The 11080-nt window shown below is 38.2% G+C and overlaps 1 protein-coding gene across 1 annotated transcript in view; it reads left to right on the top strand.

Moving 5' to 3' along the window:
* Positions 1-11080, top strand: part of clvs2 (clavesin 2) — a 30123-nt gene that overhangs the window by 2234 nt on the left and 16809 nt on the right. Inside the window, exon 2 of the mRNA XM_026922627.3 lies at positions 2505-2679. Within this exon, the coding sequence (XP_026778428.1) occupies positions 2505-2679 (175 nt within the window). The remainder of the gene's footprint in view (positions 1-2504; positions 2680-11080) is intronic.

Below are 11080 nucleotides of genomic sequence, written 5' to 3'. Positions count from 1 at the left end.
GATATCAATCTAGGACTTGGCATTATAGTAAAATATATTTAAAAACAGTATACAAGAAGCCATTTATAATATATCAGTGTATTTAATTTTATTATGTAGGTTGTGGAGACAGATGCATGAAAAAAAAAAAAAAAAAAAAAAAAAAACACTTTTTTTTTTTTTTACAATGAATGTGCTTGTCAGTTTTCCTTCAGCAAGACATTTTTACAGTCCTATAATTTTTTGAGTTTCTTTAACAGAGAGATTCTCACATCCCATCCCGTTGTACACAGTTTCTAGTTTTTTCTTCAATAAAACATCTGATTTAACAGATCAGCTTATTATCAAGCCGTTAGAGATCTGGATCGAGTGTATTATGAGCAGAGAAAACTATAAACTATATAGGGCAGTGACTCTCACTTACTGGAATTGACCAGTAAGATTGCACAATATACACCAATCAGCCATAACATTAAAACCACCTGCCTTGTGCCACCAAAACAGCTCTGACCCTTGAGGCATGGACTCCACAAGACCTCTGAAGGTGTACTGTTGTATCTGGCACCAAGACGTTAGCAGCAGATCCTTTAAGTCCTGTAAGTTGTGAGGTGGAGCCTCCATGGATCGGACTTGTTTGTCCAGCACATCCCACAGATGCTCGATCGGATTGAGATCTGGGGAATTTGGAGGCCAAGTCAACACCTCGAACTCTCTATCATGTTCCTCAAACCATTCCTGAACAATTTTTTGCAGTGCAGCAAGGTGCATTATCCTGCTGAAAGAGACCACTGCAATTAGGGAGTACCGTTGCCATGAAGGGGTGTACTTGGTCTGCAACAATGTGGTACGTGTCAAAGTAACATCCACATGAATGCCAGGACCCAAGGTTTCCCAGCAGAACATTGCCCAGAGCATCACGCTGCCTCCGCTGGCTTGCCTTCTTCCCATAGTGCATCCTGGTGCCATCTCTTCCCCAGATAAGCGACACAAATGCACTCGGCCGTCCACATGATGTAAAAGACAAAGTGATTCATCAGATCAGACCAGGCCACCTTCTTCCATTGCTCCGTGGTCTAGTTCTGATGCTCACGTTCCCATTGTAGGTGCTTTCGGTGGTGGACAGGGGCCAGCATGAGCACTCTGACAGTTCTGCGGCTACGCAGCCTTATACGCAGCAAGCTGCGATGCACTGTGTGTTCTGACACCTTTCTATCATAGCCAGCATTAACTTTTCAGCAATTTGTGCTACAGTAGCTCTTCTGAGGAATTGGACCAGACGAGCTAGCCTTTGCTCCCCACATGCATCAGTGAGCCTTGGATGCCCATGACCCTGTCACCAGTTCACTGGTTGTCCTTCTTTGGACAACTTTTGGTAGGTATTAACCACTGCATACCGGAAACACCCAAAAAGACCTGCCATTTTGGAGATGCTCTGACCCAGTCGTCTAGCCGTCACAATTTGGCCCTTGTCAAAGTCACTCAGATCCTTACGCTTACCTATTTTTCCTACTTCTAACACATCAACTTCGAGAACTGACTGTTCACTTGTTGCCTAATATATCCCACCCCTTGACAGGTGCCATTGTAATGAGATAATCAATGCTATTCGCTTCACCTGTCAGTGGATTTAATGTTATGGCTGATCGGTGTATCATTAATTACTATTGCAACATTGGTGTTTGCAGCGCTGACAATGCAGAACCCTGCAGTATACTGTATAAATAAACACTTTAACAAACCAAAGCCAGAAATTCGGAGATTCAAGATTCAGAGATTCCAAGTACGTTTTCTCTTGTTCTTTGATAAATCATGGCTTGATTTGAGAAATGAAAAAGTCAAAGAAATGCAAGCCAGTCTTGAGTCATGACTCATCACAGGTTTCAAAATATTGCAAGTCATCTCACGATATCCGTGTATCAGAAAGCTCTATCCAAAAGTGGCACACTTGAACACAAGCATTTTAAGGCAAAAAAAAAGGACAATCATAAAAGTCCTCAACATCATTTATATTTTGTAGACTTAATTACCACATCCTACTGTGTGGACTTGAATAATAAAGTAGACATTTTTAGCGAATGGATGGAGACGAATCTAATGAATCCCGGCTCATTAGACTCAGAAGTGTACACAGCTCCTCACTTGAGTCTAAAGGGCCTTTGAATCCAAACTAGTCACAACATTGCCTCTGAGAGTAGCAAAGTCTGCATGCTTTTCAAAAACAAGAGTCAAGAACAAAGAGGGTCAAGATGGACCTCAATTAGCCTGATTGATTTGAGCGCCCTTAAAAATGACGTCAGTCTCTTTTCATTCTTTTTTATTTTCTTTGCCAGATGAAATACAGTACTGTGCCGAAGCCTGTCACATTTTACTGATGCATTTTTGTGCCTCAGGATGCTGGACAAAGACAATATGTTCTGGACAATGTAATCAAAGAGTGTGGTGGAAAAATCAAGAACAAAGTGTTTTCCACCTGCAGTGATAATGTTGTTTGCTTTTTCAATCTAAAACCTGATGTGTGTTCTCAGGTACACCTTTGTGGATATCCTGCGAGCCATTTTGTTGTCGCTGGAGGCCATGATTGAAGACCCAGAGCTCCAAGTTAATGGATTTGTGTTGATCATCGACTGGAGTAATTTCACATTTAAGCAAGCTTCTAAACTCACTCCAAGCATGCTGAGATTGGCCATCGAGGGCTTACAGGTAACATTACAGACATCTCATTTGCATCATAAGCTCTTTTGGGTTAATTAGCATGTGCTGTTATTAGAAAGTAATGAACTTCAGTGTGGCAGCAGTAACTATGCAGTATTGATTATTTACTTATAACTGCATGCTTTAGAGTGTTTTGTTCCTTACTTACTATCTGTTGAAGTATTGCTAACCTTGTCCTGGGATTAGAATTCTTATGTTTGGAAAGCTTAAAGCCGTTATACTGGATCTGTATGAATAAATACATGAACATAATCAACTTTCATATGTTGCTGTAGCTTCAGGGATTATTTATTCCACCTGCCTCTGTGGACTCTTTCAAAAAGTAGTAAAAAAAGAAAAAAAAACACATGGTATATGAAACCTGAGAATGAAATCGCACACATACACAACGATGCATCAGCACCGTGATGTAATACAAAAATACCCTATATTTATTTATCCTACAAATATGATCATCAAATAAATTATCAAAGCTAGGCCGCTTGAACAAATTCTTCATAAAGTGATCTCAGTTGAGAATGCAAAAAAGGACAAGATGTTGGATTTATTATAAGGGAACTTACAGTATTTATGAGACATTCAGTTATTAAACAATGAAGAAGTAAATCATTCTAAATGGTTTTAATCTCAATTTATTGATAATGATAATGATAATGCGATGAAAGGAAAATACTTGAGCTTTGTACTGTATACACCTTCTTCTTCTCTGCTCTCTGCTCAGGTTGGCTATTTCCTCAGGTCACAAGAGATCACCGTATTTTTTTAAAAACCCCTATGTCTTTTCTTGGCTGCTCTGATTGTTTAACAACCTAGGAACCATTTGAATTGCACAATCCTAATCAGCCTTTGAATTGCATAGTAATGTTGTGTCTCAAGCATGTGCTTGAGTCTGAGGAAGTCAGTCTGGTAAAGGGCATTAGCTATTCTCTCTGTGAGGTACACGAACAAGAGTTGGCCTTATGTTCTGAGGCTTGGAAACATCGTCTGCATGGCAATTAGGGACATCTATTGGGCCATTGTGATTAGTTATCATAGCTGTGTAGTGTTTTAGCTTCTGACAGAATCTTACACCTGTTACAGTTGTTATTATTACAAGGCAAAAGGTTGGTAATTAATGGACACATTAGTTACACTGTATAGTGTTTGGTATTTTTCTTGGAGTAGACTGGAGTGGATGATTCATGGACAGACCTAAATGGTGCAAGGTCTTATGTGTAAATGACACAAACAATTATATACTGTATGATATCAAATGAACGTTTTAATGAGCTCCATCTACTGCCAAATGATGCAATGAATGTTCACACAGTTTTGAATAAAATATCAAAACGTAAAGGATTTAACACAGTCTGGACAATGTGAAGTCAAAGATTGGTTAGTACGCTGGCCCGTAAGTGCAAAACACATTAACAAACAAGAAACAAAGCATTAACTCAAAACATAAAGGTAGAGCTTTATTTTAAAATCACATATTCATTGCTGATTGGCTATAGTGTGCGTCATTCTTAGAGAAAATGGAGAGATGGATGTTCATAGTAAACGGAAATATACTATGAACATCCATCTCTCCATTTTCTCTCAGAATGACACACACTATACGCTCTTGATTTGATTTTTTTAATCAAGAGCATTCTTATCATGTCAGCTTTGCACGGTGTAAATATGAGTATGTGAGCGCTGAAAACCTGCCTAAAGGAAGTGGGGTTATTCAGAAGAAAGAATTACTTATCTCTATAATAACATAAGTAATTTCACATTCATCTTCAGTAAGTGCTTTATCCCAGTCGAGGTCTTGGAGTATCCAAAGTCTATCCTGGGAACACTGGTGTGAGGCGGGAGTACACCTTGGGTGGGACACCAGTCCATCACAGGGCACCATGCATACATACAGTCAGGGAGAGAGTGGGAGGAAACCAGAGAACCCAGAGGAAACCCACACAAACATGGAGAGAACATGTGAAACTGTGAGGTGGCACCATGTCGCAATGGAGTTGATGGATAAAAAAATGAATGAAAATTTGATATTTGTCTGTGTCTAAAATAGAATGGAGAAAAGTAGTGATCCATCCACATTGCCCTTGCTCACTGAATTTCCTACAAAATTGTCATGAGTTCAGGCTATATGGAAAGTTAATTGTGTAGTAATGCTATAGGATCCTTTATATTTTTTCAGAACCCTAAGACTTAATATAAAGTAATAACATGGAAAATGGTTGAAGCTATTAGTTGTCTACTAATGTCAAGGTTAAGCTTTCTCATTCGTTTTTATTGCATAACACTTCTAGCAGTTTTGTGAGTGTAGTGAACACTCACATATCCCTGACACACACACACACACACACACACACACACACTAATAGGCTTGTTTTTTATATTGTTAGCTAGTTGATTTTAAAAGAAGTGTATTAGCTAGCTTGGATTGAGTAAGGTTGCGATGCAGAAAGGTTTTGTTCCACTTTGGAAAACCGCTTGTGTACAGTGGTAAGTAACGTACTTTGTTGTTTTCGTTGCGTTGGAAACCCTTGTTTTGACCTAGAGTCGTGCGTAGACATTTTCTTCCTACCTAGCCAGCATTTGCTTGTAGCAGTGAACTCACTGTGCTGAGTTTTATGTTTAAGATGTTTTATCAGGTTATTTGTATTGTAGGAAGTTCCCGTAGTACCTTCTTTTGATAGTGTGACAACGTACACTAGGCTTACGTCACAAACTGTAGAATCCCCTTTTATCAGGTGTTGTTATCGGAGCAATTTTTATAGGTACAAGTAAATGAGTGTGGTATCGTACCTGATACCAGTATTTGTATGATTGCACCTCTGATTGTCACACATGATTTCTTATGCAATTAATTTATGTATGGCATGAGGTTCCATTTTTCAGACATGATTTTCTTGATTTCACAGGCCATAACATGTTGTAATCCAATTTCATACGTTTTTCACGTGATCACACATTGTTCACACAATCACATGCGAAATGTGATCATTTTCATAAGAGTATTGCTTTTTTCCTCAGACATGGGAGGCTGAGCTCTGATTTGCCATGCAGACAGCTTCAGGTGAAGCCTGTTGACTGAATTTTAATGCCGGCCCATGATGAGCCCATTCCACATTCCAGCGCCTCTTCAGACAGATTAGCTGGTGAATAATTGATCGTTGCCATTAGCATCTTGCCTCCAGAATGCGTCATTCACAGACTGAGTGGGACGGAGCTTTTGTAGTCGTTTGAAAGGAAAACAAAGGCGATGCATAGAAATGATGGTGAAGTACTCCTGTAGTGTCAGCATCCGTGATGTGTTATTAAATTTGACATATTTCGTAAGTTTGGAATAAGTTGGAAGGTCATGTGACACTGGTGCAGCACATGAAAGCAAGTCTTTGTTGGCACATGTACTTGATTTGATTCGATTTGATGTGATAAAATCAGACAAATCTGTGTATGCTCATCACAAGCACATACACATTACACAGATCAGCCTTAAGTAGTGATGTCATCTCTGCCATGTGTCATGTGGTGTTCCTGCTGTGAACGAAAGCATGTATGTCTGTGCTCGTATATGTTTGTATGACTGACACATGGAATGGGAGAGATGAAAGACATATGTACTTCCTGTTAGGTTTAGCACATGAGTGCTTCCATGATTGGGGTGACATTTAGCCCCTGTAACTCTCAAAAATGAAACTTTATTTTTTATAATTTACAACAATGAATCTAAGAAACATGCCTTTTAACCAATCCAAAAATGTGTTAAATCATCTAAGGCAGTGATACTTCATTTTTACAAGCTTACTTGGCTGGATTTTTCCAATAAATAAGTAACAAGGTTGAATTTTTAGCAGGAATTAGCAAATATACCATATGTTATGCAAGGTAGCATCTACACTAATGGCGTGAAAACATTAAAGACTTTCTAATGATTTACATAAAAGTTATTTGTTTTTAATTAAAACTTTACTCTCAATCTATAATCTGGGTATCAGTACTGCATTTTCTAAATGACCTCATCAGTCATTATCACAATATCATTGAAAATAAAGAAAACAGAAGAGAACTCACTCTTCTTCTTCACATGATCTTCAGGAAATTCGGATGATGCAACTTCCTGTTGAACATGTAAGTTTTGGAATATTCCAGATTTTTAATGAGGGTGAATGTGAATGTGTAATACACACTAGCTTTAGTGTGTATTAAGGCTGCATGACAATGACATTAAAAATCATTACTCTGCTCAGTAAAACTTTGGAAAGAAAAAAGGTTTTATTGCATTCTATCTTTTATTAAGCAGAAAGCATGTTTTTGTCACACATACTCATAGAAAGGGATTTTTGTGGCTGTTTTTGAATAGTTACTAAACGGGTTTTAGGAAACCCTGCACTCTTAGAAAATGGTTCCTCAAGGATTTTTTTTGGATAGTTAAGCAATTTTTTTTTGGCTTCCTAAACAGATTTTAGTTCTTTAGGAAAGCTGTCAATTATATGGTTTTAGATAAAATCTTAGGCTGCTGATAGGGGCAAACCTAAACACCCTTTACGTGCATTAAATTTGGCTATATGTAGGTATATGTAGGGTTCTTAAAGGTTTTTTTTTTCTAGTGGGATAAGCGCTCTTAACAAAGATAGACGGAATGTTTTCTAATCCTATTTGAGGAATGGGGAACTTGTGATTTAATGCCCCAGTGAAGACTTAAGAATTATATGGTTCTGCCTGACTTTTTTTTTTTGCCAAAATAAGGTCATGTTGATTGCCCTTCCAGAACAGTTTATGCCCAAATCTCATCCTTGCTTCAGTGGATAATGTCACCTGGATATTATAGATTTATACCTATATAAATCTATAATCATAAAGATCATAAAGCTCATCCCAGGACTCTTAATCACAAAACACTTATACTAAACATCTTTTCAACACACAAATACAATTGAATTGAACTGAATTGAATAAGCTATTTACATGCCACAGAATAGATGTTAGAAGCTTTACACCAAAAGTTTGCTTAAAAAAAATAAAGTTCAAAAGTTGCATCTGATTTGGCCTTATTGAGGATCAAAACCTGAGGTTCAGTATATTAAAATCATAGAGAACCTTATAATCCCATGATTTTATGATGTCGCTAAAAAAAGAACATCTGTCTAAATTCAGTTAAGCTCACAAATAGTCTGATTGATATATATATATAATTAATCAATTAATTCATTCATGTAGCCAAAAACTGGGATGACAATTCTAATATATGCTCTAGTCTATATTCATCCTCCCTTTTTACCACAAGTGTTTGTTCAAGATGATATTTCACCATTTTTTCCCACTCACTGCTTCTTTCTTATTGTTTAGAAGCAGATGGACTGAATATAATCTTTCTCTTTGCACAGCATTTCAAGATAAAGCTGCTTTCCTTAGCATGGCATGTTGAAGTATATGTGTTTGCGTCATTTTTTTTATGTCATAGTTTTAGTTTTTCTTTAAGTTGTTGTTTGATTTTGGTGACTTATATGGGAGCTGAAGCACATATGTGATTTCACTCACAGGGCTCTTCCAGCAGCACGCCCACGCCTGAATCTAACGCACGATCTATCATCCACCAACCACAGCTCTGCTCTGCGCTGGGGCTTTCTGTGCTTTTTTGCAGTCTAAATTTACCTCAGAGAAAGCACGGCTGTAGAAAGTACGTCAGATATGTAATCTGTATTATAAGTGAAATGAATGCTGAAATTTTCTAATGATGTTGACTTGGGAATTTACGCAGGTGATGAAAACATTTGAATGTGGATAGTAAAAATGTTTAAATTGTACTGATTCAAACAAGGATGGTGTTTAAAAAGGACCCCATGAGAAAACAGCTGAAGTATACATTGCATCAATAAATGGGGCCCTAAAAGGAGCACATGCTGCAGGCGTAGAAAATGGCTGTTTTTAGCAAAAGCAGTAAGCCGACGAATTCTCCTCAGACAAATGGAGGAAAGAGAGCATGAGGCTGTCTCTAATGGAGCACCTCTTTTGTTCCTGCAGGCCTCTGTTGTTTTCTTCAGTGTCTTGGACTTGCCTTTTGTCTATCTTAGTCCTGAGAAATAACCCACGCTTGGCAGCCAATCAGAGCTGACCGATCTTCCTCATCCCACCCCATGCCGAGTTTCCCTGGCAACCTGTCCAACCGCCATGCTATGCACCCTCCAGATGGGCTGCGTTCACAGAAAGAAACACACTCATGTCACTCAACCAACACAGATTGATAAGGTCTGGATTGTGTGTGTGTGTGTGTGTGTGTGTGTGTGTGTTTAGAGAATAACGTAGGTCTGACAGGAATATATTAGAATTTACTACATGTGTACACAGCCAAAAAAAAAAGATTGATATATTTTTTTAGATTTTTACGTGTTCAACTAATGAAATGTTGACCGAATAAACATGTTCATCACTTAATATTAAGATTTAAAAGGACTTAAAGGAATGAGAGCTAAAGTACATCTGAGATTTGACCCTAAAGGTGTAGAAAATGGCTGAAGTAAAGCTACAAATAATGTAGTTTTGATGTAACGGTCTTCATAAAGAATAAATAATGAACTAATAGCATCAAACAGGGTTTCACGTTTGATTGCAACTATTATAATACATCAAAAGTCTGTATGATCTTATAGATCAATTCAGATGGACAGATGGACCAGGCTTCATGGTGATTCCAAAAATAACTCATCCAGCCTCCTGCATTATGTTGATTGCATTATCTAATCTGTGCAACACTAAGAGATGAGAGCAACAAAGAGCTTTGTTTAGAGTTAACTAAGAGCGAGTAGTGAAGCGTTAATGCCAAAATTACACATCAATATTCAGATCTCACCCTGATCAGGATAAAGCGTTCACTGAAAGTGATTGAATGAGTAATCAGATCTCAATTATCTACTGACTTCTACTGACTTATCTACTTATACAAAGGGCAGATGGTATAAATGTGCTAGCAGGGCTAATCCTGTCTGTCTTTAAAAGATAAAAAGACATCAGTGTAAGGTTGCGTTGTTGTCATCCACATCAGATTATTTGCTGTAAAAAAAAGTCTTAGGGTGAATTATTTTAGACACTTGTGTAACCAAGCATAACAGCACCACTAATGGTTGTAAGCAGTGTAGAATGGTGTAGAACGGTATGAATAAGGGATGGGGCTGATTCCTCGGAACTGTAGATTCATATAGCCTATAGATTCATCTAATATCACCACTATCATTGGCAATACTCAATAAATTCAGTGCTAGTGTCAGAATAAGTGTAACCACAATATTTCAGCCTGAAATTCATATATTTTGTAATTGTAAATAGATCTCTATACAAAATTCTATGAGATGTCTTATGAAGGCAATGTTAAATATATACACCAATCAGCCATAACATTAAAACCACCTGCCTAATATTGTGTAGGTCCCCCTTGTCCTGCCAAAGCTCTCACCCATCAAGGCATGGACTCCACAAGACCTGTGAAGGTGTGCTGTGGTATCTGGCACCAAAATAATAGCAGCAGATCCTTTAAGTCCTGTAAGTTGAGAGATGGAGCCTCCATGGAACTGGACTTTGTCCAGCACATCCCACAGATACTCGATCAGATTGAGATCTGGGGAATTTGGAGGCCAGGTCAACAGCAGGACACTCTGACCGGTCTGCAGCTACACAGCCCCATATTCAGCAAGCTGCGATGCACTGTGTGTTCTGACACCTTCCAATCATAGCCAGCATGAACTTTCTCAGCAATTTGTGCTACAGTAGCTCTTCTGTAGGATCGGACCAGACAGGCTAGCCTTCACTCCCCACATGCATCAGTGAGCCTTGGGCGCCCATGACCCTGTCGCCGGTTCACCAGTTGTCCTTCCTTGGACCACTTTTGGTAGGTACTAACCACTGCATACCAGGAACACCCCATAAGACCTGCCGTTTTGGAGATGCTCTGAGCCATCACAATTTGGCCCTTGTCAAAGTCATGCAGATCCTTATACTTGCCCATTTTGACTGCTTCCAACACATCAACTTTGAGAACTGACTGTTCATTTGCTGTCTAATATATCCCATCCTTTGAAAGGTGCCATTGTAATGAGATAATCAATGTTATTCACTTCACCACTCAGTGGTTTTAATGTTATTGCCGATCGATGTAAGCGACATTATGAAATAAATAATCATATGAATTGTCCTCAGCTTTGCTGTAACATAATTTTTCACCCCTGTGAATTGAGGAAAATAGTTTCAGCAATATTTGTGTGTACTGGACCCTTCAAATAATGAGAAAAAACATAGCTTCCCTAGTTTTGCCTGTTTTATTATTATTATTATTATTATTATTATTATTACTCTGGTTTCATTGTGCTATTTTAATAGATTAATGTGGATGAAACCTAGACTGTTTAAATTAAAACAA

This window comes from Pangasianodon hypophthalmus, chromosome 19, assembly GCF_027358585.1.
Source record: "Pangasianodon hypophthalmus isolate fPanHyp1 chromosome 19, fPanHyp1.pri, whole genome shotgun sequence".
NCBI classification, from domain to species: Eukaryota; Metazoa; Chordata; class Actinopteri; order Siluriformes; family Pangasiidae; genus Pangasianodon; species Pangasianodon hypophthalmus.
The sequence above is the reverse complement of the archived record's forward strand: the minus strand, read 5'-3'. Positions and strand labels throughout refer to the sequence as shown.